This window comes from Falco cherrug, chromosome 1 (assembly GCF_023634085.1).
Source record: "Falco cherrug isolate bFalChe1 chromosome 1, bFalChe1.pri, whole genome shotgun sequence".
In the NCBI taxonomy this organism is placed as follows: domain Eukaryota; kingdom Metazoa; phylum Chordata; class Aves; order Falconiformes; family Falconidae; genus Falco; species Falco cherrug.
Genome location: NC_073697.1, coordinates 53,993,859 through 54,020,583, shown reverse-complemented (window position 1 = coordinate 54,020,583; position 26,725 = coordinate 53,993,859). Strand labels below are relative to the sequence as shown.

The 26,725-nt window shown below is 39.6% G+C and overlaps 1 protein-coding gene across 2 annotated transcripts in view; it reads left to right on the top strand.

Annotated features, from left to right (window-relative positions):
- Positions 1–10,009: 10,009 nt before the first annotated feature.
- Positions 10,010–26,725, top strand: part of RAB28 (RAB28, member RAS oncogene family) — a 66,134-nt gene continuing 49,418 nt past the window's right edge. The window contains exons 1-3 of one of the 2 annotated variants that reach the window (XM_055718148.1): positions 10,010–10,465; positions 17,781–17,877; positions 23,052–23,140. In XM_055718148.1, the coding sequence (XP_055574123.1) occupies positions 10,388–10,465; positions 17,781–17,877; positions 23,052–23,140 (264 nt within the window). In that variant the 5' untranslated portion in view covers positions 10,010–10,387. The remainder of the gene's footprint in view (positions 10,466–17,780; positions 17,878–23,051; positions 23,141–26,725) is intronic. The other variant, XM_055718157.1, reaches the window with a different exon arrangement.

Here is a 26,725-nt window from a genome sequence, read left to right as displayed (position 1 = left end):
GCTGTGGTGTGGGTGAGGTGTGGGTGCACATCCGTTGCTGCCAGATCTGTCATTGTGGTGGTAACCACGGGCAGAGGTGTGGTAGCAAATAACAGAGGGGGTGGGGATGATAAATAACATCATGAACTGCTGCAGATGTCTGCTCTCTGAATGTGAGTCAGAGCCCTCTGCCACGCTGGGTAGTGACATGAATGCCTGTCGGGCACAATAGACATTTCAAAGCTGATTGAGACATGTTATATTTAATTATTCAAATGGGGATCATTTTCTGGCAGAGTACACTGGGGTAGTTAGTGCTTCAGTCATCTTTGCCATCACTTGCTGACATGTTGCAGTGGAATGGCACAGCTGATGAATGGCTGGATGGTTTGTGACGGTAACGCAAGGCTCCATCCCTTCTTGCCCTGTATCTTATATGAAGTCTAACAGCAGCACATAGCTGAGTAGGAGGCTACTAAATGACACTTTACAGACATTTCAAATTCATTTTGGACTGTAATAGTTGCCTACTCAAGAAAATCATGCCCAGGTATCTGCAGTCAGTGCAAACCCACCTTTCCCATGAAAGTATCACAGGAAAGTGTGCATCCAGCTGACTAATTTCAGACCGAGGGGTGCACCTAACTGTATGGCTCGTATATTCACAGCAGCTAAAATCAGTAGTCAGGCATGATGATCTCAGTTTACTAAGTGATGTACACAGGTATAGCCAATAGATCATATTTGTTCCTTAAAAATTGCAAATTGCAATCTAGGGATAAGGAAAGAAACAGAAACTTGCCACAGTCATGGGGAAGAACCAAGAAACCATGAGACAATTCTATTCAATATGATAGACAACTGTAGTGGATCATCAGTACTTTCCAGCTGCCAAGATACTTATAGACAAGGAGGTCAAGCAGTGAAGGAGCAGAGGAGTAGGCTCTCTTCACACCTGAGTCCTTGTGTAATTGGGCTGGTAATGTTTTTTCCCATGCAGTATGGGAACTTCTTGAAGAGCTATGCAGACGCATAACCAAAATAATTCGAAGTCTAGAGAAAACTCTTTCTGGAAAAAAAGCTCCTGGAACAGGGATTCAAGTTTTGCCAAGTGATCACAACCCAGAATATTTTTCTATGCTATACAGAGACTAGTAAAATAAAGCCTAGGAGTCTGGGGAACTAATTAGGCTTGAGCACACTGAAAGCATGGTTGGTATGTACTGCAGTGAACACAGAACTGCATGTTTAGGTATAACAGTCATGACTATAACATCTGCGGTTTAGTGTTGGAGATAAATGTATTTTTGTAGAAGTGGAGGTAGGAAACCCTGAGATCTAATCTTGCCTTTGAGGCTGATGTCGTATATAACTTTGAACAGGTCAGCTAGATGTGGCAGAAATGGGATTTCAGTGGGTTTCTCATGTCAGGATTCATTCAGCTTGTGTATGTGCTGTTCCTTGGATGGAGATCAATAGCAAATGATTATTGTTGGAGAGGCTGATCATACAAATGCTGAAAGGGATATATTCACTATCATGGGAGTCCTAAAAATCGTTTGCAATTAATAATTTATTCAGAAAATTGAGTTTGTTTGTCTTCTTGTGAACTGATCACAAATAGATCATATCTCCACAGTTTGATAGATTATATAAGGCATTTACTAATGTACTTCCAATGGATTTCTCTTGGCATAAAGTTCAACGCAAAAAAGAGTATTAATAAGGACCTCCAGGCAAGTGTAAAATAGGATACATTGCAACACAGGTTTACTTCATCTGTCAAATTAATGTGAATTTTCTTTGCTGAAAGATTTTTTAGACAAGGGTGACATGGTAGTATATTCGGTTTGCGTGGCAAGGTTTTGGTAGTGGGGGGGCTACAGGGTGGCTTCTGTGAGAAGTTGCTAGAAGCCTTACCTGTGTCTGACAGAGCCAATGCCAGCTGGCTCCAGGATGGACCCGCCGCTGGGCAAGGCCGAGCCCATCAGTGACAGTGGCAGTGCCTCTGGGATAGCAAATTTAAGAATGGAGGGGGGGGGGCGGAAATTTTGCACAAAAAAAATGCAGTGGAAGAGAGGAGTGAGCAGGTGTGCGAGCAGCAGCCCCGCAGACACCCGGTGGGTGCAGGCAGGGCCGGAGGGGCTCCAGGCGCCGGAGCAGAGGTTCCCCCCCAGCCCGCGGTGAAGGCCGCGGCGAGGCCGGCTGTGCCCTCAGCCCATGGAGCCCGCGGGGAGCAGGGACCCACCGGCCGCCCAGGGAGGGCCCCAGGCCGGGGCAGGGGGTGCCCAAGGAGGCTGCGCCCCCGGGGGGGGGGGCGGGCTGGGGCAGGGGCAGCGTGTGGGGACCCTCCCCCTGGGGGGAAGGGGCGGCAGGGGCAGCTGTGAGGGACTGACCCCAGCCCCATTCCCGGTCCCCTGTGCCGCTCGGGGGGAGCAGGGAGAGACATCGGGAGTGAGGCTGAGCCCGGGAAGGAAGGAGGGGTGGGGTGGGGTGTGTGAGGGTGTGAAGGTGTTCTTAAGATTTGGTTTTAGTTCTCATTATCCTATTCTGATTTGATTGGTAATAAATTAATTTCCCTAAGTCAAGTCTGGTTTGCCCATTACTGTAACTGGTGAGTGATGTCTCCCTGTCCTTATCTTGACCCATGAGCTATTCGTTATATTTTCTCTCCCCTGCCCAGCTGAGGAGGGCAGTGATACCAGCAGCTCTGGTGGGGTACCTGGCATCCAGCCAGAGTCAGCCCACCCCAGGCAGGTATCATCTGTGTGGACTTCGATAGAGAGTAGCTACTAAGTCAGAAAGGTACAAATCAGCAGGTAAAGTGAAGATGGGGAGAACTAGCTAAAAAGAAAATCATGATATATACTACTGAAAGAAGTATCAGGTTGCAGGGGATGGGCTACCTCAATGATAAGCTTCAGGTACAATCTTGTGTGATGCATTTCTTAATGAGCTGCCCACTAAGAGCAGCATCAGGCTGATTAACCAGTAAGAGGACGTTGGGAAGCTATATAGGAGGCTCAAGGTATTGGGCCAAAAGAACTGGATAACTCTGTGCTCTGAAACACTTGATGTGGGGTAAGATTCAGCCATATAAAGTGCAAGGTCACACACTTGGACACTACCAACTATATCGTCAGGAGAAGATATTATAGCTAACAATTTAAGAGGAGAATAAGATGGCTACTAGATCTATTGGAAATGTGATTTATTTGTAAAAAAAGCAAATGCAATTGTAGTGCTTAGTAATAAAATATGAGGGAAAGGAGAAGGAGGGACATTTGAGGTTATGGCATTTGTCTTCCCAAGTAACTGTTACGCATGCTGAGGCTCTGCGCTTTCAGGAATCATCTACACATCTACCTGCTGATGGGACACAGTGAATAAATTCCCTTTTTTGCTTTGCTTGTGTGTTTAGCTTTGTTTCACTTATTAAACTGTCATTATTTCAATCTTCATTTCTTGCTTTTGTCCTTCTGATTCTGTCCCCCATCCTGCTGAGGAAGAGTAAGCAAGTGACCAGGTGGAAGTGTATCTGCCAGGTGGGTCAATCCACCACATGGAGTCAAACCACTAGGCTCTAGAACAAGTAAGAGTGGTGGGGGCAAATGACTTCCCTGCTTTTGTGATGGAACTTGATGGTTTCCTTCAGGAATTCAACAACAGGACACCAGTGATTCAGGTGGGTCCTTTCAAACCTGCAGTTCTACATGTTAGAAAATAATCCTAGAATTATTTTCCACATTGTTATAAAAGGAAGAAAAAATTAAGGACTTTTTATTGGATGGGTAACAGGTCAACACTGTGAGAAAGACAGCTTTCTCCGTTATTCTAATGAGCATTGTGGTTTGGAGACAGAACAGTTCACAGTGATCCTCTGTGTTCAGGTGGGAAACTTCAAATTTACACAACCCTCTCGGCAGAAGTTAGTTGTACTTTGTGTAAATTCCAGTTGTCTCTTTTATAAATTAATTCTTGTTCTGAAGATCTTTTTCGCCTCTTTACTTTCTCTAACTTATTTAGACTGGCTATTGCTGGATTTTCTACTTTGAGCTGGTGAGTGTGCTTTCCTTCAACAGTGATAAAAAGTGTTTACCACACTGAAAATGTGGTGTGGCTTTACTAGTAAATTCAGCTAGTGGAAAGACCAGAAAACATGTTTGTGCATTCACACAACTGGGGAGCAAGTTTCCAATGTGGGTTTTTCATGTTAGCTGTGGCCAGAATTACTGTTCATGTCTTTAATATTAGCCAAGTGTCAGCTAGCTACTTCCCTTTCCACAATGCAGGGAAAATTTAGCACCTTACACAAAGAAAAAAGCTACTACTTACTTTACTCTTCTCTCCCCAGCACAGACAGTATAGAAGGAGGTACTTTTTTTGGGACCACATGCCTTGGTCACTCTTGCAGGAGGGAGGATGCGGTTAGCCTTCTCCCAGACACTTAGCTTGGCCTTCATAGCCTCATGCTTGGTGAACCTCACTGGTCCTGTTTTACTGGATAGTTTGTGGGGAACAGCTGGCTAGTGGTTCTTCCCTGTTTTATTAGGCAATGTAGTTCATAAAACTTGTGGCCTTCAGTTTAACCATATTCCTGTGTGGAAAGTCTTGTTCACTGCAGTGTCTGGGCCAGAGACGTTTATATCACTGTAATCAACAAGCACTTAAAGCAGTTATTCCTTAAATGACCTTAGGCTAGCAGGAAGCAAGATGGAGGAATGCCCTTCCAAAAGCAAGGATTTCCAACTTGAGCAGGAACTGTTTTTTACATGTATAAAAACAAGTGATTATTTACCATTTCTACTCAGTCGTCAGTCTAGTCAGCCACATTAATCATTGAGTCTCACTCAGGGCACAGTAATCAAGCAGTGCAAAAGAAAAGACTATCTGGTAAAGACATTAGAGATGACACTGATGAAGAAGAAACAGTTAATTTTTTATTTGCAAATTTCTAATGCAATTAAAAGTAATAGCTGCTTTCTACTCTGCTCCAGAGTTGAGTGGCAAAATCAACACAATAACACAAGTAAATCTCCTATATATTTTTTAAAATGCACATTGCACTTTTTTTGGCAACAACTTTGCTTTTCTTTTCAAGAAGGACACTTCCCTTCTTCAAACATATGTAATGGCAATTTTCACCTTGAAGAAAGGGAGGGTCTGTGGATCCCAGCTATAGAGACCTGAAATAGAAAACCTGATATGAATGAAACACAAAAGAAATTGTGTTTGTATAAGCACAGGAAGAAACAGCAGAACAGAAGTTAAAAGATTGGCTTGTATTGGTAACAGAAGACACAGCTCCCGTTGACCACTGCACAATGTGTTGTTTCCATTAAGTGCTGAAGGCACAGATGACTTGCTAGCTGACGACCCCTGCATTCCTGACGAGGATGGCAAAAAGGTTGCAGGCTCTCACACATGCCGTTCCTTTTTCTGTCAACCCAGAATTCCACCTCATTCAGCTTGATCAGCACCTTTTCTCAGAGCTTGGGAGAAGCATATCGCTATTCCCTATGTAAATAGTAATTTTTGGTTCTTTTGTAGATACTTGCACGTAAGAAATGCAACCTTATACTATAGTTTAAAAAATTCACACCTCCACAAAAGTCTAGTTTGCATTTGTACAATGTGCACTTGCAAATATAGTAGACTGTGTATGCCACAATTATTTAGTCAGGGTAGCTTAAGAGCAAGGGAGCAAAGAAACCAAATCTGAAAGTGTGCTATTTCTCCTTCAAACTGAAACTGATTACCAACAATTGTTTTCTAATTAAACTGGAACAAAATGCTGGAAAAAAGGAGTATTTCTGATTGCCAGCTCAAAACAGGAGCAGAAATGAAAAGCAATGGCTTGCATCAAAAAATGTGACCAGGGGGTGTAGGGAAAGATGTGAAAGAGGGAGCTGGTGGCATCCAAGAGAGGCACAGAAACAAACAGGTGCCAGGAAGGAAAGTTTCTTTGATCCAGATGAGGAGTAAGCTGGGTACGTGACTCTGTCTCCCACGATGGAGGAAGATGTTGCACTGGAAGGGTGGACTGCAGAGGGTGAATAGTAAGACCCCAGCACTTGTCTCTGGCCCTCAGAAATTCCCATAGATCTTTCCCAGCACTAGATTCCTTCAACACCCACTCAACACTTCCAGCCCCACTTCCCCACCTACATAAAACCCAACTCCTCCAGCACTGCCTGTCTCCTCTCCTAAACCTCTCTGGCCCCTCCTGTCACACTTTATTACCTCAGTCACCCCCAAACTCAATTCAGCAGTTATAGTGATTCCACTTAGGGAGAGCTGTCAAGCCTTCAGATACTTGGGCTTTTTCAGCTAAACTGAACTGGAACAATTTTAGTGATAATCTGAAGAACTAAATCAAACGAAAACATTTATTAAACTCGCTGCCCATCTGATAAAGGTGGAAGATTCAGCAGTGGCATACAGCAGCAGCAACCATCAGTCTTACAGACTTAAAAATCCTCAACTGAAAGTGAAAATGCATGTAGGCTAAATATAAGCCTTCTGGGTTTGCTTTTCTCAGCAACCTTCCATGGACTCCTGCGAGGTGTTTTCAAATGCCCAGGGGTCCACTGATCAAGAAGCGTTGGTTCAGGGAATTTATACCAAGTCATATAGCTCTTCCCTCCCTTTTTCTGAAGTATAGAGATAGGAAACTGTCTATACCATTTGGTTTCACATATTAAGAAGTCAATTTAATTCAGTAGAAAATGCTCAGGCCAAGTAATAGGCCAACACGTGACAGAGAATGGGAATACAATTACTTCCTTATTTGAAGCCTAAATGAAATATGAGAATTTTTAAATTGTTGGCATCTCACTTACCACTTTTTCAATTATATTTTCAATTATCAGTGGATTATCAGTGAAATTTCTTCATAAAGAAATAATATAAAGAATATAGAAAATACAATGAAAAACAAAAGAGCAAATATCAAAATATTGATTCAATGACCACTAAACAATATGCATTTATTTTGTTTCATTGGGTGACCCAGGCATTTTTCAGTGAAAGCTCTGTTCAAAGGCAGTGCTCAAGGACTTTTTTCTTAGTATTCTAAAAATGCAAAAGAGCTTCAAATTATTTGCATACTGCCATCAATGCAAAAAAAAAAAAAAAAGACTGCAGTGCATTTTTTTAAATTTCACTGCTTTTCAACATACTTCACTTATTTCCTTTACCTGTAAAGGATCAAGCAGTTCAAGACTAGTTTCCTTTAATCTATAAAATGTTCTTATTTAGCAAATAGCAAACTATTTAAGATTGCAATGACAAAAACATTTCAGTGGGAAAACCTCCCTAGGGGGGCTGTGCTGGTACCAGCAATCTGTACCACTCCACATAAAATAACCACACCACACCGTTAATGTGTTTGCTGAACATCAACAAATAAGATGTATAAAGATTTGTAGTCTGATTTCTCTGCTATGCTAGAATAAAGTGAAACAATGGTAAATGACACTCCATTGTAATGTTATTGTTAATTAAGGCATTAACTCCACCAAGCAGCTTTAATCTTGAATACCGGGACCGAGTTGCCTGATTACATTACTATGCTGTCTCCTAGGGTAGTTTCCAGTCATCTTGGCACTCAACAGCAAACATGCATGTTTATACATATCAAGTATTCTTTGTATTTCCAAAATTATGCCTTAATATCTAAGTGCTTATTTAAATAGATCAGATACACAGCCTCAAGACATCTTTAAACCCATGAATGACATATTCAAGATGAAACATTGTTTCTATATTGTTCACTCATTTACATGATGATAACTTTTAACAAGCTCTGGTGATTTGTCGAGGAAAAATGAATATATTCTAAGAAGAAATTTTTCTTCTTAGTTTGGGCATGTGTATTATAACACATATTCCTTTATCATATTTTGAATGAGAATACATGGAGACCTAGAGAACCTTCCTTTCTGATCATTCTGCTTTTGCACATGCAGCCCAGACCCTGCTAATTCTCATCTTGAAGGCTGAATAGAACCCTGTTTCTCCCTAAAAGTGCCAGGAGTCTTTGAATTAAAAATTTGTGTTTTTTCTTAATGTGACTGAGGCAGGATAGGCAGAATGTGAACAGTTGTATCAACAGTGGTTTATCGATCACGTGTATTTGAGATATGGAGCTTTTAAATGTCTAATGCCAACTGTACAACTGTTCAGTATGTCAGAAATCATAAAGGAAAATTCCATGTTTGTCCCTGTGGCTCTTCCTTCCAAGAAATGCTGTTCAGCTGAGTCCTGAAGCTGATCTTGCTGAAGATCGTAGCTGAGAGAGCTTGCAGTATAACTAGGCTAAAAGATGATTTGAAGTGGAAAATAGTTGATGAGTAACATGCTTAATTTGTTTTGAAGTATGAAGAAAGTGAAAAAGATGTGTGTCTGGTTTTCCATCAGAAATTAAGGGTTTTTTTTGCCTTTTTTTGCCTTTTTTCAGAATGTCATTGGGAAAACATTTGGCTTCAGTTCTGCAAACACTTGAACACATGAGTAATAAAGAGTCTTCTTGATCCTGCTGAGGATTGAGCGAAATGGTGCATTTTTAATATTGGAAATTTCTGACATACTTTTCAAAAAGAAAAACTGAAAGACTGAAACAGCAGTGATTTCTATTCAGGCATTACATAAAGTTGTTTTAGAAATTCTTAGCTTGATATTGAATCCATTAAAATACATCTACACTTTAAACAGTTCTAGCTGTCTCTCTTTTGTTCAAATTGTGTAAACTACTACGCCCCAAGAATTGCTATCAGTTGTCATATGGGAAGGATATGTCAAATAGGGGCTTGCTGAGTTGTGGTACTATTGGTTACCATTATCAGAGACTTTGGAATAGAGAATGTGATTCTTAAGGTGGCAGATACAGCCAAGCTAGAAGGGACGGCATGCATTTTGGAGGACAGTATTATAAATAAAATTATATTGACAGATTGTGCAAGTATCCTGAAATATAGGATGAAATTCAACAGGGACAAGCAGAAAGCACTACAGTTGAACAGGAATAAAACCTCAGAGTGCCTGAAGTTCTGATAACAGGAGGGGATTCAGAAGTTTTTTAGTAAATCAGAAACAGTATGAGTCAGCAATGTCATACCGTGACAAAACCAAACATCATACTGGGATATAAAAACAGAGGTCTTGTATATAAGACACATGAACTAATACTTACACCCTGCTCAGCAAGGCCTCAACCAAGGTACTGTATCCAGTTTTTGGCACACCACTTCAAGAAAGTGGAGGGAGGCCAAAAGGCAAGCAAGGAGAATAATCAGAAGTCCAGAAAAGACAACCGCGGGGAAAGACTGAATGATGAGTTGTTTAGTTTACAGAAGAGGACAGACCGATGACACCCTAACAGCTTTCAAGTATGTGAAAGACTGCTGCAAAAGATGAACTTACACGCTGTCCTCCATGGTCATTGTGCACAATAAAATAATGATTTAAAATTCAGTTAGGGCTATGTCAACAAATTTTCTTACTGCTTGCCGGCATGGGTAGAAAAGTTTGTCGCAGATCACATAAGAAGGCTGTCGCATCCCTGTCTGGTGGGTTTAGGGGAAAGTCAGGCAAAGGGCTGTCAGGGCCATGGGGAAGGTAGGCTGGGCTCGGCTCAGCGCTTGCTGTGCAATCTGCTTGCTGTATTAGCAATTTCTTTAAAAATATTAATACATCTTGTTGCAGCGCAGAAGCCCAGCCAAGAAAGGGACTCGCCACGGACGTAGCGAGAACGCACGCAACTCCTTGGCAGACGCGGCCCGCCTCCGCCAGGCAGCACGGCTGCGCGCGGGTTTTCTGCTCGCAGGGGAAACCTCCTCAGGAAATTGCCCGGCCTCTCCTCTCCCCCGTAAGCCTCCCGGTCGCCTGCCGCAGCTGCCCTGCCCAGGAGGCCTGCGGCCAGCGCCGGCAGCAGGGCGAGAGCCCCGCGCAGGCCGCCCCGCCCCGCGCCGCCACCAGCCCCGCCCCCCCACCTCTGACCCCACGTTCCTTAGTTACCGCGCGGGGCGTCACTCCGGGGCTATGCCGCTGCTGCGCGTGGCGGCGAGTCGGGCTGAACCATTCACCCCGCCGCTGGGGGGACAGCGGAAGTGAGGGCGCGGCGGGTACTCCCGGCTTGCGCCGGCAGCGGCGGTTGGACTCGTTGCTGTAACTCCCTCCTGCGAGCTACCCTCTCCCCCTCCTCTCCGCGCTCTCGTTGGTTTCGTCCCGTAGGGGCCATAGCGACGGCGGGCGCGCTCGGGGAAGATGGCGGCTCCGGCCTCTGCGCCGCTGCCCGCTCCGTGAGCACGGCGTTCGCTCCTTTCCCCCTTCCCCTCCTGGCTCCTGCACCCCGTCCCTCCCGGCTGCCCTCCGCCTCTTCTCCTTCCCCTCCGGGGGCGTAGGGATCATGTCGGACTCGGAGGAGGAGGAGAGTCCGGACCGCCAGCTCAAGCTAGTGGTGCTGGGGGATGGCACCACTGGCAAGGTCAGTGCCGGCCCCCGCCGGCGGCACCCCGCTCTTCTCCGTCGCCGCGGTGCCCCGATCCCGTTCCCTGGCCGCCCCCCTCAGCGTTTCCCGCCAGCTCTCCTGCTCAGGAGGGAGCAGCCCGCCGCGGCTTGCAGTCTGTCGCGCAGCCGTTGTCGCGATACCCGGCGGCGTGACGCCGGCTGACCGCTCCCCCTTCACTCCCGGCCCTGCGCTTCTCCCTCTCCGTAGCGTGTGGGGCGGGGGCGTAGCGGAGCGCCGGGACGGGCCCCGCCGCTGCCCGGCCGGCGGGCTGAGGCGGGCGTCTCGCCGGGGAGCTGCGCTGCCGGGCCGCCCGCACCTGCTCCGTGCTCGGCAGCGAACCCCCTGGCAGGGCGTCCGCACCCCCGCGGAACCCGAAGAGGCTTCATCAGCCTTTAGACGTGTACGACTTTAATCCAATTTTCTTGAGCCTTAATAAAAGGAGCGGCTAATAACGTGACTGACGGTGGGGCTGCCTGGTACGGAGTTTCCGGCTGATCCGCGCAGAGCGGGTGCCTGGAGCGGCCGGAGCGGCCCGCGGGTGCTGCCGGTGCCGGCGGGGGCCGAGGCCGGGCCAAGCACGGGAATTCGCGGTTCCCACCGAAGCGAGGAGCCGGGGAGCTTGTTTAGCTGGGTCTCCACGCTCTCCTCATTTGGGTTTCAGAGCTCGTACCCCCCCCCCCGAGGTAGACAGAACAGTTTGCATCGGTTTGAGTTACTGTTTCAAAGTTTGGAAAGGTACTTCAGGGTCAGTTTGCTTTTTTGTTTGTGACTTTACGGTTTTTTCCTATCTATAATAGACATAATTAAGTACTATTCATAAAAGCTTTTTCATAAACAAGTTATACTTGTCTTCTTAAAAGAGAAATTTTGACAGAGACCAAAGAAGGCAAAAGGGAGGCTGCTTTCTTACCCATTTAAATAGCCACTGTACTTTACACGCATGAACATACCTAGTGCCGTATGTAGCCTGAATCCTTTTGTGAGATACACCTGAAAAGAGCAATACTATTGTGTGTGTGAAGGAATACAGTTTTTCTTCCATCATTAACTTTTGAAAACGTGGGGAGACAGAAAGTCTGCCAGCATCACAGTTTATATGAAAAGTAGAGGTATTAGTAGAGGTGGTTTAAATGTACTGCCTGCCATTAATAGAAATAAGCTCTTAGGGAAAGTTCATGCGTGGTTTTGCTCACTTACTTCTGCAGAGCTCTATGAGGAAATAAAACATGTTTTTATCTCCAGTGATTCTAAACCCAGTCTGAGGTGGTACTGTATTCATCTGAGTCAGTAGATGGCAATTCCAAGCAGCTATGTGATCACAGGATTGACAGCTGAAGTGCTGTTTCATTGGTAGCATTCCCCAGGAGTTTTCAGTTCAAACTGAGGAATCCTTTCTCTACTGCTGTTTAGCACCTTGTGACAAGACCTCTCGCCAAACATGGATTTTCAAGCATTCTTGAGTTTTGATGTATATTCCTTCTGGTTCCTACCTCTCTCTTGGGAGCTGCCACTCACTGGATCTCCTACGGGCTCTAAGAATACTGTGCTTCAAGTGCAGTTTATCTTGCATGAGGAGCAGCTGTGCTATGGTGGGCTGCTTTTCCTTCTGTCCCCCCTAGATGATGCTGTAATAGAGGCTTCTTCCAGCCATCCTGATAGCCTAGCAGCAAACACTTGCAGTAATAGATTTATTGTAAGATCTTGTAAAAATACAAGAAGTGATTGGGTCATAGAATGGAAGGGTAAAATGTACCTAGTACTATTTGAAGCACCTCAGAAGATGAAATTGTTGAGGTTCCTCTCCTTTGTTGGCTACCTGCTCTGCTTACCTGTTGAAGTGTGTATGTCTGTATGTCTTCAACAATATAAATAGTCTGCCTCATATCTGGTTCACAGCTGATCTTTACATGGCTGCATACTTAGCCTCGCATTTACTGTGCAAGACATTGGTTTTTCTCTTCTGTCACTGGGATCTTTGAACAGGAGGCGTGTGGGAAACAATGGAATATATCTTAGAAATATGTCTTGTGTTTAGTGGGAGATGTTGATATTTGACTTCTTTCTATTGTTTGCCTTCCTGCCAAGAAAAGAAAAAAAAGTTTTATGTTCTCCCATTTTTCTCCCATTTGGCCATCTGGGGCTGCCTTGTCTTCAGTTCTCCGGGGGTGGGGTGGGGGGGGGGTGGGGGGGTGGGAAATGTCCTTGTGAGTCAGCTGGCTGAAGGTGTAAACTTGTTTTCTTTTTCCTTGCTCATTGTTTAGACAAAACGTGATTCGGGTTCTATGCAAGGGTTGGTAGCAGTTTAAAAACAAATCAGTGTCAGTTCAAGCTAAGAGTAATGTTTACATTTCCAGTAACTAGGGATTGCTCTATCCATGAGGCAAGGGAGCGGTATCATGCTGCTGTTCATTTGTTTTGTGGTGGCTGAATGGATAATTGGATTCTTCAAATTTTAAGGGTAGGAATAAGCACTGCTGGAGCAAGCTGTAAGAAGAGAAGAGTAAAAAGGGAAGAAGCAATGAAAGGAGTGAGACAGAGTAGAATCTGAATAAGTATTAGGGTAAAAGAGATGGTAAGGGAACAGTAAATTGTTGAAAAGCTGATGAAGGCAAGGTTGGTTAGTAGGAAGATAATAGAGAATGATTTTAATGAACTAGACAAACTAGGAAAAAAATCTGAAATCAGAAGTAGGAAAAATATGAGATGAAAATAAACAGCAGTTATTAATAGCAGTTGGCTCTTTGATTTTGATTACAGGAAGGAATGTATGCAACACAGCAGCCTTATGCATCTAGATTTTAAATCAACCCACTCTTTCTGAGCCAAAATGCTTTTCCTTTAAAATAAACCAGCAGTACTAGTATGGATTGAAAAAAAATGACATTATGGTCCAGGTATTTCTACTCTTGCTATGAACAGGTTGGCTTAGCATTGTTATATACTTCAGTATTCATTTGAGCTAGAACTACTCTGATTTGCTACTGTTGAAAAAGTTTTGGGCCTCTGGAAACAAATCTTGGAGCTATTCATGGGAAGGGAGGTACTGAAAAATAGGTATGCAGGAGGAGCAAAGCAGCCAAGGTTCTGCCTTTCTGCCATCAGCTGCAGCTGAGACTAAACTATGGTAGCAGAAACATCCTACCTTTTCCTTCTTTTAACAATGGATGGTGAAAATGAAAGAGCAAATGCTTGACCTGGTATGAGAATTTGCAGGAGCAGAAGCATAGGCTGGAATACAGAGTGGTGTCCTGCTTGCTTTAGGATTTTTTAGGATGTCAGATTTTTAAGCATTGAGCCAATTTTGGATCTTGTTGTTGCACATGGTCTCAAAAACTTAATCAGTGTTGACAAAAACATTGTTACTGTTCAGTCTTACAAATGGAAAATTGCAAGTGTCCTGTGCGGATTGGCGTAGCTTCATAGATCCATGTCTAACGTAAAAAAATCTTGGTAATTTTCTCTTTATTCAGTACTTGGGAGTGGGGTGGAAAGACATCAGCTTCAGATGACAGAGCTACTTCCTTTGTTTGCAAGATATTTTGTCCCCCCATAAAGCCAGACTGTTCTCAGTGAGAAGTTCTCTTGTGTTGGACAGTTAATGCGTTTTTATGCTAGTTAAAGCATTGTTACTTAGTCTAGCATTTCTTTTCATTTTGCTTGTCTTAAAATTCTTGCCAGTAGGGATAGGACATGACTGAGGGATGAATGTTGCTGTTCTTGGAGAACAGCAGTGACATTCTGGAAGGGAGTGAGGGAAGGGATGGATAGATGTTTGCTTTTTGGAGAGTGGGTTCTCAAATGGCTGGTAAAGTTGGTATATGAATAGAAATTCATAGCTTTGGAACTATGTGCTTGTATCCCATTGAATTTTGGTTTTAGTTTTCTTTCAACTAAGATGCTGTACTTTGGTGTTGCTTTCTGAAAGCTTTCTTCTGTAGGATTTTACTCTTAAGAATTGTCATTGATGGGGTTTCCTCTACAAGCTTCCCTGTTGACCTGGTGAGTAGTCAGTGTCAGTTAGAACTGGCTGTTATTGCTTGTTCTGTTTGATTTTCAATTTATTTCATAAATACTGTTTGCTATTTTTTTTTCCAATTTACTCTGTATGTAGGTGTTTAGGAACAGCGTGTCAGCAGTTTGTACTGTTGATGTTGTAAAATAGAAGCAAGAAATTGTCTTGCCTCACCTGTGAGGTTTAATTGCATCTGTTTCCAAAAGAACCTTCCCAAATATCCCATTGTATTTTGCACATAGAATAGTATAAATGTTATGTACTATTTTTTACAGCTGTCTTGATTGCTGTATGTTAGAACCAAAAGATTATTTTTTTTGTCTGAAAGGAGAGGGTTTGTAATGCCAACCTTCAGTAGTGTATTGCTATTTAGAACAGCATGTGAGTGTTTGCTTTGAAGTATTCAAGACAAATGTGTGAACCTGCCAAACTTGGTCTCATGGAAAGTTTGCTATGAAAGGTGGCGTCCTGTTTGTCTTAGTAGAGATTTGAAGGAGCAAGGTCTTCTTGATATCATGCTGTCCTCTGATCTCTACATTAATGGCTGAAATTTTATGGATAGATGATAATTTTTTTATAAATGGTCAGTGATCACTGATTACTCTTTACAGCTACAGTTCTACTGAAACATTATTTAACTTTAGTTATTTTTTATGTAGATTGTACTCAACATATCCTTACAGGCAAAACTGTCATGCAGAGTCTTTTATGGCAAGCGTGGCAGAGAACAATTTTAGGATTAAAGGGAGTATTTGTATTGTAGGGGTACTTGAATATGCATTGACATAACTTCTTTGCTTACTGTTGTGGAGAAGTTTGAACTGTTGCTCTTAGCTTAGTATTTTGTGGACAAATACTTGTTCTGTGAATAAATAGAGGACTCTACTCTGGTAATTCAACACCTTCCTTGAGCTCTAAGGTTTATTAGAAAAAAAAAAAAATTAAAAAGGAGTTAGTCAATGATTTTCTGCTATAAATTCCTTTGCATTCAAGAGCAGAGGAAAACTGTTTAATAGAACTTTGCCATGCTGTTGATTACTTGCTGCTCTTATTGGTTGGCTGTTAATTGAATGTATGTTGTTTGTTTTTACTAACACCCCTAGAAGCCCTCAGGGAATATTGAGTGTCACAGAGTGATAAAGCTAACATTTACTGAGCCCTTAAAACAAGAAGGGAGTGGTTGCTTATTTAATGGGGATCTAAATTAGTGTGTTGGAGAACGTAGAATTCCATGATATAGTCAGATGACATTTTAATCTGTACTCTGGGTACTGGTTACTTTTCTGAAAAGGATAATTTCAAGAAGACTGGTATACTCCTGCAATGCTTTTATTCTTATCTACATTTTTAAGATCATGATGGATTAAAAATAATGTCTTTGTAATCTTGACATGCTAACTACTGATTAAAAGAATCAGTTCTACTGACTTTTTCAGGGCTACAGTCTAAATCTGTATTGAATTTTATTTTGTGCATGTTGTTAGTATTACTGTCACATAGCTGTAGGCAGAAGAATCTTCTCACGATTCATCCTCTGTGGTCTTCACCCTCTCCACAGTGATCTAAATATATAAGCATACTCATGCTATTTCTAGTTTACTTGCTTTTTTTTCTCTATTTATTTATTTTTTTTTAATCCTCTTGGGGTTTGAGTTCAGTGAAGTAAATGAAAATGTTGCCATAATCTTTAATTGATTTTTTGCATTACTTCCTAAACATATCTTCTCATATCAAAATATATTTTTTTAAATACATATATATATATGACAATGGTAGGAATATAAATGGGAGATAGAAACAAGAAAACAGTAAATCTTATGTTATTTACTTAACAGATAATTTAATAGTTGAATAAATGTTTGCCTATTCGTACTAGAGCTTTAATGCTGGAGCTCTGGTGATCGTGTTTTCATGCAAAAAAAAAGTTACAATTTCTTCCTGTGTACATTTGACATTATCAGTATAATTTAGATCTGTGTTATAACTGTTCTATTAATAGAACTTGCCTATTCTAATTTTTCAGAACTATTGGCATTATTTTGCTATTGCATTTTGAACTAAATGTGCTCCAACAATAATTTTTAATAAAAATTTATGTGACTTATCTCTTTGGATCTTGGTGAATGGAAAGCTGACAAAAAAAATTCCTTCTTGCCCATTTTGAGTTTTCTCTGACAGTGTGGTTTTTTTTGGGATGTTAGGATTTCTTTCCCCTGTTTACATAAATGCATATTTAGATTTTTTTTTCTGCAATTACTTTGTTTTTATAATTTCACATCATGTCAACATGAGATTTTTAAGTGTATGCCACTGATTTGATATAGGATGTATTGTATCTGTGTCATTCATTTTTAATATAGTATTTAATTTTCTCCACAATACAAACCTTTGTATGCTTTAGAATTGCACCTCTCTTCCCCCTTCCCTGCCCCCCCATCCCTTTTTTTTTTGGCTTTAAACTTTAGATTGTGGGACGTCTTTTTTTCTTTCCTTTTTTTTACCCGCCTACTTAGAGAAGTTAAATTGCTGGTGAAAGAACTAAATGCCTTGCTCCAATACATTGTGTAGGTTAGTTGTGTATCCTTTTAGTAGTATGTAGTAAAAGCTGATTATTATGTCAACAGTGTATTGTTCTACTTTCATAAATCCACAAATATAAATTGAAGAAATAAGTTTCCAAAGTTCCCCTTAAAGGAATGATTCTGCAAATGTGTGTTCTTAACATGAATTTAGTTTTTCCTGTGTCCAAGAAAGTACTTTTCATATCTTAGATTTCATGTGATCCTGAAATTCTGATGTATTTCTGACATACTTTGGAGCCCCTGTGGGACTCTGCATGATGCAGATCTCTGTTCCCTCCCAGAAAGTTCATCTGGGATCAAGGTGTTCTGTACCAGAGAAGGAGCCTTTTTGCAAATGAATGTTTTTTAAAAATAACAAGCTCTTCATGTATGGATACTGTCACTTTAGATTTGTGTCTGTTTGAGCATACTAATGATACCTCATTCAGTTTTGTGTAGTATTTTGTAATATGACTGTCACAGTACCTTTGAAATACAAAGAAAATATGCACCTTGCTGCTTTGTGCATAAATCAGTAGCCTTTGCCACCTCCTCTTACTGTGTTGAAGCTGGCTGGAATGCTTGTCAATCCAAATCCATGAACGCTGTTACCATGCATTGATGTAAAAAGTGCTTGACTGTATTTCATGCTTCTGGTTTGACATCAAGATTTTTGCTGTTTAAAATGACAATTTAATTTGATATTGTTCTGTTTTAGACGTCCTTAGCTACACGTTTTGCTCAAGAAACGTTTGGAAAACAGTACAAACAAACCATAGGACTGGACTTCTTCTTGAAAAGGATAGTATTGCCAGGTAAGAGAATAAAAACGAACACTGAAAGGTTGGGCAGAGTAAGACTTGCACAAACAGATTCTTCAAAGTAACGTGTACTAAATAAGCTTAGTGCAGTGCTTTTTATGGCAAAATAGCTTATTCAGAGAAAAAGTTGTTAGTATGTTCTTGCCAGGTGACAAAAGGTTATGCATTTACAACATAGATCTTAAAGTAGAACACTGGATTCAAATAAAAGGAATGTTATCTATATTAATGATTTTTATTAGCTTTATTTGAGTGTACTTGCTGTCCATGTGGCTAGTGTAACATACAACAATGAACTGGAACTTTAAAAATACTCATTGAAAAAGTATATGTGTTTTGAAAGAAACATATATATATATTTTTAAATGAAATATACAACTTATATTTGAGTTGTGTGAGAGAAGCATAATGCAGCTATGGAATTGCAGTGCTCTAATATGTGAATGCTGTTTTATGCAAGGCAGCATGAAATTGCTGGCATTTAATAGACCACTAAAATTTAGGGTCCCTCGGCACTCATAAAAATACAGTTTGAGCATTCAAGATGTTTCACTTCACGACGGCAAAGAAACTATTTAGATGCCAGTTGTAGCACACTGCATGGAAAATGCAAAGAAATAATTAAAACAGAATAGTTGCTGGTAGAAATTTGTCTCTGAACAATTGGGGGTTTGAAATAAGTCTTTTCACTGATTTGTGGCTGCTCTAAGTATGAAAGTTTTTCATTAAATGCATTTTCTTCTGGCTTCACAAATGAGAAGAAGTTAGAAAAAGTATAGGTAATTATTAAAGGTTGTGAGATTTGATGAAGTTGATGCAAATTGGGTAATTCTGTCTTTTTTTCCTTGCGGAGAGCGGAATGGGAAGCAAATCCAGAAATGAAACATTTTAGCTATAACCTGAAGTTCTAAGAAAATATATACAGTTCTTAAACTTATTTTGTTAAAATTATATTGCCAATAATTTCTTGATTATGTTTATATATTTTCTTAAGTGAAACAGAATAATATTTTCAGACTATTCCTGCATTCACTATTTTGGTTTGGCCATTGCTGTACTTTTTTAGTATCTGGTGAGTGATAAAGTACCAAATTTCAGTGCTTATTTATCCTTAAAATCAACAGAGAAATTTGTTATTGTCCTGGTTATGCCTCTAAAAATACCAGTGTACATAATACTTAGCAGCAGTACTTGCAAGTGGAATGTGTACACAAATCATGCAGTGTGCATGCTGAGAACTTGTATTTTGCAAGTTTTTTTCCAGCTGTTAAGCATACAGAAGCTAGTAGTACATTACTGGGATTCTAAATATCCTTGTTGTGTAGAAAATTTGGAAAAATATCAACTATTGATTCATTCAAGTTTTACTTTTTTTCTAGTTTATTTTGTAATAAAATCAGAAAGTAGATGAAAACAGCACCAAACCAGCAACACTGTCTGCACATCTATTTTCCTCATTTATCATTAAAAAAGTAATAACTTTCATGGAATATATTCATATTCAGGAAGAAGCATTTTTGGTAGGCTATCATATTTTTGCCTATGTGTTTAGGTAAATGGATTTCTCTGTTTTATAGGTAAGCTGAACTGGTGGTGGGGAGTGAGAGGGAAGGAAGAGGGAGGGAGTAAAATTTCTAAATACTGGAGTGGGAAGCATTACTTAAGGAAGCGGATTTTTCTAATTTCTTGATTAGTTCTGGGTTTGCAGAGCTGCTGTGTTTACTTGAAAAGTTAATTCATACCGCTGCACAGAAATTATGTGTGTATCAGTAGGAAAAAAAAGTCTCAATTTCTTTTCTTTAGTAGGGGAACTGACAAATAACTATGGTTCAGTAGTTCAATTTTTTTCTCCTTCTTTAAATATCAGCAAAGATTCCAGAAGTTAAAATTACTGATTTCTCAAATTGTACAGAAGTTTACATTAGGCTGCATTAGAAATGCATTTTAGCTTGTAAAATAAAATACTGTTTTTTCTGGGTTTTTTCTTTTTAAAAATAATACTAGTGTTTTTCTCCAGTTGTTTTAGTAACTGGTGCAGTTTTGCAGTGAAGTAAATATTTTACATGGTAATACCATATGGTTTAATACAAATCATAAATCCTTTGACTAATTTTGAACAATGTAACTTTTAGTGTTCCACTGTTAACAAATTCTCTTCATGCAGCTTGTTCAAAATATGTTTTTCAAATGCAAATCAGTTTCAGTATATTTGTTGATGCAGTATCTTGTATAGTCTGGATGCAAACACGGTGTAGATTTTACTGTTTAAATAGTGTATCTGTTAGTCAGAGGGTCTGCTGATAGAGATTCTTAAGAGCCACAGTTGAATACTTTTAGGAAGGCTGTGGGTTCAGTTCAATAAACGGGATTCTTCTGTTAAAATTCTTTTGTCAGTGCAAAAAGTGAGCAGACTTGTGTTTTTAGTTCCATCTTGACTGTGCAGCACTTGAAGTAAGGTTAACCAGTGCACCAAGTATACTTCTGCAGGATCACTACTGAGTCAGCCCAGTGGCTTCAGTTCATACTAGAAACTGTCTAGGTACTTCCACTGTGTTGCCTCAGTTATTTTAACTTCACACTTGTGTGCATTTTCTACAGAGGAAGGTGCTAGTATTCTACAGAGCGCTAGTGTTTTCTTGTTCCTTATCAATATATTACTTATTATTTTTATGCCATTCTTCAGAATTGTGTATGTTAACCTTATTTCTAAGAACTGTCTTATTATTATGTTGTCATTCTCCAGTTTCTGTGTTCCTCTTAAAACTGTGGAAAAATAGATTCCAATTTTTTTGCAGAAAACTTTATGTGGTAATATCACAGTTGTTAATTATATATTTGCTAGGGAAATTGTCCAGAGTTTTTCCTCCTGTCAGAATAATCCTAACATCCTTCTTTCTCTCCCAAAATCAATTTGAGCACAAAGCAGATATTACAGGACCCAACTGGACAAAAGGGAAAATGAAACATTTTGCACTGGAGAGGATCAGCATGGATTTCAGTAGTTAGCGAAGTCTTAATTAACAACCATGTCACCTTAAATGAACATTGCAACCCTTTTTTCCCAATTTCTTGTTTCTGTTGTTAGTGAAGTAAATCATTCGTAATGGTAGATTTTTAAGTTGAACAGTCACTGTTACACAATTTAATTTAACTTCCTGCATGAAAGTTTCTCAGATAATTTCATGGAGTTATCCAGATACTAAGCCCAGTATGCTGTGCATGATTGCTGCTCTTAAGAGCAGATGGAAGTTAGAAACTTCCTAAACCATTTGAACACAAAATTAGGCATCTAAAAATTGTTGAGTTTGAAAGTGATAGTATTTATAAAGCGAGAATATTTATAAAGCTTTTTTTCCAAGTAGCTGGCATGAATGACATAATAAATTTCCAGTAGAATACATACAACCAAATTAAGGGTAGAATACTGCAGCACAGTGAGCTTTTGTGCATGTTTAGTTTGTTTACCCACTAAGGATGCATAGTCATTTCAGACTGCGGATTCACCAGTTTATCCATGCCAGATGCTTTATGGAAGGCTTTCCTGCATTATTTGCAGTCACTTATGTGCTAAGCTTTAGAAGTAATTAATATATAATACATACACTGTCAAAGCAAGTAAGATTTTTATTCTATGAAAGGTTGCCTTTATCAAACTGGAGTGTTTATGATGTATCTACTAAGCTCCATGTAGAAATTCTTTATCTTAAGTATCAGATAAAACTCAGTGTAGCTTAAAGGTACTGTGAATAGGTTGTCTTGCATTCATCTCTATATATTTGAGACCAAAGTAGCAGTTTAGGAAATCTGCACTTTTAACTAGATTAAAGCAAGATTCATCATAAAAATATAATGTGGTATATTTAATATCACAAGTAGTGTATTCAGCTATATAGTTCTAACTTGCTGTTTATATTCACCTAGTGCTGGGATATATTTCCACAGAGCACACTTCCTTGCATAACCAATGTGTGTTAGTTATAAATTGATGGCAGAATAGATCACATTCTGTAAAATAAGGTTGTTAATAACATAAAATAGTTGAATTAAGAGTGTATCTTTCTTAGCAACTCAAAATAATGTGTTCTTTTTCACTCAAATATTGTGATATGGAATATGTTGCATTTTTTTCCCTAAATCCAGGAATAAAATTAACAGGCAGTTATAATTATTTGTGAGTACGTAGAATTGTTATTAACATGTAAGTCATGTGAGTTGTATGTAGATTAGAAAATTCGTCATCAGCCCTTAGTGTATTAGAGTTTGGTGCTTCCAGGTAGTCATACAATTTTGAAAACAGTTCTCTCCATGCAAAATGAGCCAAATCCTATTAATATGTTTGTATGCATGTGGTGACAAACTTTGTTGTGTGTATGTTTAGGCTGTGAGTTTGAGTTGTTAGCTGGCAGAGTATGTATTTAGACTGATTTCTTGTTACTTTGTTTTTTAAAACCTGTTAACAGTTTCAACATAGCTTGACTGTTTAGAGTAGAAAGGAAGATGTTTTCTTGATGTAGATTCTTTGAAGATGAAGTTATGCAGATTGTGTCCAATTTAGTTGTCTGCTTTGGGGTGGTGCCTGGAGGAAGTAATCATGCTTTGCATCTCAACTTGTATGTGTGTCAGTATTTCCATTTTTTAATCTGTGAACTATATAATTCTTTATAGTACTAAGAGCATCACTACCAAAATGCAATTAGTGTGAAGTTTTTCTCTGCTTCGAGATTTGTAAAGAAAATTTGTAGGGGTGTGTATGATACGGTATGAAATAATGTGGTCAAATTGACATTTATTGTGTTGCCTTTCAATTTAAAGTACTGTGCTATAGAGCTTTGTCCAAGTTTTACATATTTCTCTGGTGCAATATCTTATATAATTTCTGGTCAGAATGTTATACTTTATATGATTCCAATTCTTTTAATATTCAGCATGTTGATATCTAGCTATAGTTTTACTGCATCTTAATGACTTAACTGGACACAAGTGACTTTTTTCCAAATAATACGTTCATCTTTGTGTTGAAATTTAGTTACTATTTATTGAATACTGGTAAAAAGCTATTGTTATTGATAAGCTAGAGCTGTATTACCTGCTGTGATAATATATCTTTAATTTTATTAGGATCTAAACTTTCCAGGTTACACTATATCTGTATCATTTCTTTTTCCCAGGAAATCTGAATGTTACTCTTCAAGTGTGGGATGTAGGGGGACAAACGATAGGAGGCAAAATGCTGGATAAATATATTTATGGAGCTCAGGTACAGTATAACTGCTACTAATAATTGTATCTATAGTAGTTATATAAAATTCACTGAAACATTTTTCTTAAAATTATATGTATCTTACAGGTTGGTTTTTTTTTTTTTTAAATCTCAAAAATGTTGAATCTCTGCTTAGGCTAAACGTAATTTATATTCACATGCAAGTCTAATTTTGGTGTGTGGTTAGTTTTTTAGAGTTGACTTAAAAAGCAATGCAAGAGTGCATTTGTAGATCTGTGTAACTCTCAAGAAAATATGTATGTTTTCGGTGCTTTGTGTCCTGAGTTAAGAAAAGCACTCACAGTAAAGAGTAAAGTCTATTTGGATATCCACATGGTAGATAGAGTGGCTGCTTTAGAACAGATGCCCCCTGGGGGGAAAAAGTAGAAGGAGGAAATTAAGAGCAATCCTACACCGTTAAACTCATACATGCAACTGGGGTTATAAGAGGGCAAACAAAAGGAGGCAACCAGGTAGCTAAATATTTTTGCAGAACTTCTACCAATGAGAATTAATTTTATCTTGAGGCTAACTAAGCAACTTAAAGTGAAGGATTAAGTAAGAGCTAAAGATTATAACAGTATCTTGGGTTATGATATGATTTAGGAGGATGTACTATATGCCAAATTTCTTAACGTGAGTGATCCTAGAATGTACTCAGTTCTTTAATTTGGAGTTTGTAACAAGAACAATAGCCATAACATGTTTTATTATGTATTGTTGTATTTGTCTGAAAAGAAAACAAACACACTTATTTTTTCCTCCCAATATTTCAAGCAATAGGAATGAGGAATCCTAAAACTTTTGTTGGACAGAAACTTTGTACTAGTAAGTACAGCACAGGAATGGCTAATTAAGGAGATTAGGATTTATTAGTTAAAGGGATAAACCCAAACTTGTCTATTTAACATTTTTTCACTTTCAAAATACGTCTGAATGTTTTAGCTGTTGCATCTGTTTTATAGCCTTTTCTTATTTTTTAATAAAAAATGTTGTGCTGTCCTGTTAAAGATCTACCAAGCAACAGGAGAAAGTGGCTTCTGTGACAGAGGGAATTTGATTAATCACAAATTGTTGCCATATGCCCAAAGTAAACTCAATGAAAGAAATAAAAGGCTATTAACTTTTTCTGTATTGAATTTGGTGATAAACTTAGAAGTTTCTTATCAGCAATAGCAGGTCAAAAAGTTAATAGCAATGCCCCAAAGTAGTGAAAAAGTTGGTATCAGCAAGTTTAAAGTTACAAAAGTTTGATTTTTGATCATTCCAAACGAATTATCAAGAAAACCCCCTACATCTAATCTCTTCTCCTTTAATCCTCCCCCAGCCCTCATTGTAACCCTAATTTTTTTTAATGAACTAATGGCTATTCTGTCTCCCATTGTTGGCATGTGTTGCCAGTGTCTGTAATAGGCTTCTTACCATCAAAGCTGGTTTGTAACACACTCTTCTGCTAGCTTTTTAACAGCACCTGTTAAAGACACATAAAACTATCTTCATTTTCCTCTATTCATGAAACAGCATCAATAGTTCAGAAAGGCACTGCTTTCAGTTTATTTCTAGGCAGGAGCTTATTTCATGTTGAACATCTGTAGCTTTTTAGAAGAAAGTTTTTTTTAAAGTATGTATAAAAATTCCTGTGAATGGGCAGCAAAGCAGCAAGAAAGTAATTGGGAAGAGCTAGCATGGAATTAGCAAGGGTAAATTGTGCCCAACCAACTTGATTGCCTTCTTGTTGTCAGATGATTGTCTCTGTGGAGAGGAGAGCAGTGGATGTTATTTACTTTGACTAAAGCAAGGCCTTTGACATTATCTTCCACAGTATTATTACAGAGAAAATGTAAAGATAACAGACTGAATGGGTGGGTCTTAACGTGACTGAAAACCTGAATGGACAGCTGGACTTAAAGATGGCCCATGGCTGAATGTCTGATTGGTGCCTGGTTATAGTTAGATTCCTTAGGGGCTGGTACTGGAGTTGTGTCTTTTTGTTAATTCTTTGAAAAATGGAACAAAACATTATTTGTAAGTTTGCAAATGGCACCAGACTGGGGAGAAATGGTCATTGTGCTGGAGAGTAGAACTGTTATTGAGAGAGACTATGACCAGCTGAAGGAGTGGACCAACAGAAAACTTGTGAAGTACACTGAAGACAAATGCCAAGTCCCCTGTACCTGGAACAGAGTAACCTTATGTAGGCTGGAAGTCAACTGTCAAGTGTCCAGCGAAGGGCCATAAAGCTGAGTAATGGACTGGAACATCTCTGCTATGAGGAAAGGCTGAGAAATCTGGATTCTCAACCTGGAGAAGAGAAGGCTTATCTGGGGAAGGGTGCAAAGAAGATGGAGTCAATCTCTTTTCAGTGATGCGCAGTGACAGGACAAGAAGCAGTGGGCACAAACTGATACAACAGGAGGTTTTGTCTGAACATCAGGAAACACTTTTTCACTGTGAGCATTACCAAGCACTGGCATAAGTGGCCCAGAGAGGTTGTAGAACCTCTGTCCTCAGAGATATTCAAAAGCCATCTGGACATTGTCCTGGGCAGCTGGCTTTACGTGACACTGCTTGAACAGGGGCATTAGACCAAATGAGCTCTAAAGGTCCTTTCCAACCTCAGTCATTCTATGAAATGGCTTTGAAGAAAAGAAAGCAGAGGTTCTACTGGAAAAAAAACCACCCAACAGTTGATGAGTCAGCAATGCACCCCTGCAACAGTAAAAGCTAACTGAATACTGGGCTGCATTAGTAAGAATGCAGTAGGCAAATCAAATAAAATTATTATCATCCTGCCTGATATATTTGAGGCTATATTTGGAGCACTGTGTTCAGTTTTGGGTTCTCCGGTACAAGAAAGCCTTTAAAATACTAAAGTAACTGTAGCGAAAGTTGCTATAAAAGAAGTATGCATACCTATGGTGTGTTGCACTTGGTCAGCATGTGTGGTGCAACTGGGATTTTAAACATCTTGTTTGTAAAGTACATAAGCTGTACATACATAGAGTGGATGATTTGGACCTGTTGCAGAAATGGTGTTCATCTGTATGTATTTTCCAAATCTCAATCATTCAGAGTTAAAGTACGTGGGTAGAATAACTTGTAGCATGTCTACAGTATGCATCATGCTTTTATCCCGTATCTGCTGATGTCCATAGTCTTGTATAGACTCATCTGGTTGATCATTGTAAGGTTCAGAAATCACAAGTGGCTGAATTCTTGGTTTTGTACTCAGAAATCCAAATGTATGATAGACCTACTTATAAAATACTATGATCAACTAGAGATGGAAGTTTTGAGAATCTACAGTAACTGAAAGGGTTATCTACAGTCTACAGTTCACTTGATCTCTGCTGAAATTTGATCTAATAGTGGAGCATCCATCTATACTTTGCTGCAAACCTTGGCACTGGAGGTTTCCTTCTTTTTGAATGGGAGCTGAATCAATTATGTAGGGTTGATCTTTTGGCTTAAGTTACTGTTAAGGTGCCATTTTTTGACTGAGATCCCTGATTTCTTGTGGCATGTTTTAAATAAGAGTGCTAGATTTGAGAATGAGAACCTACTTAATTTGCTTGCATGGTT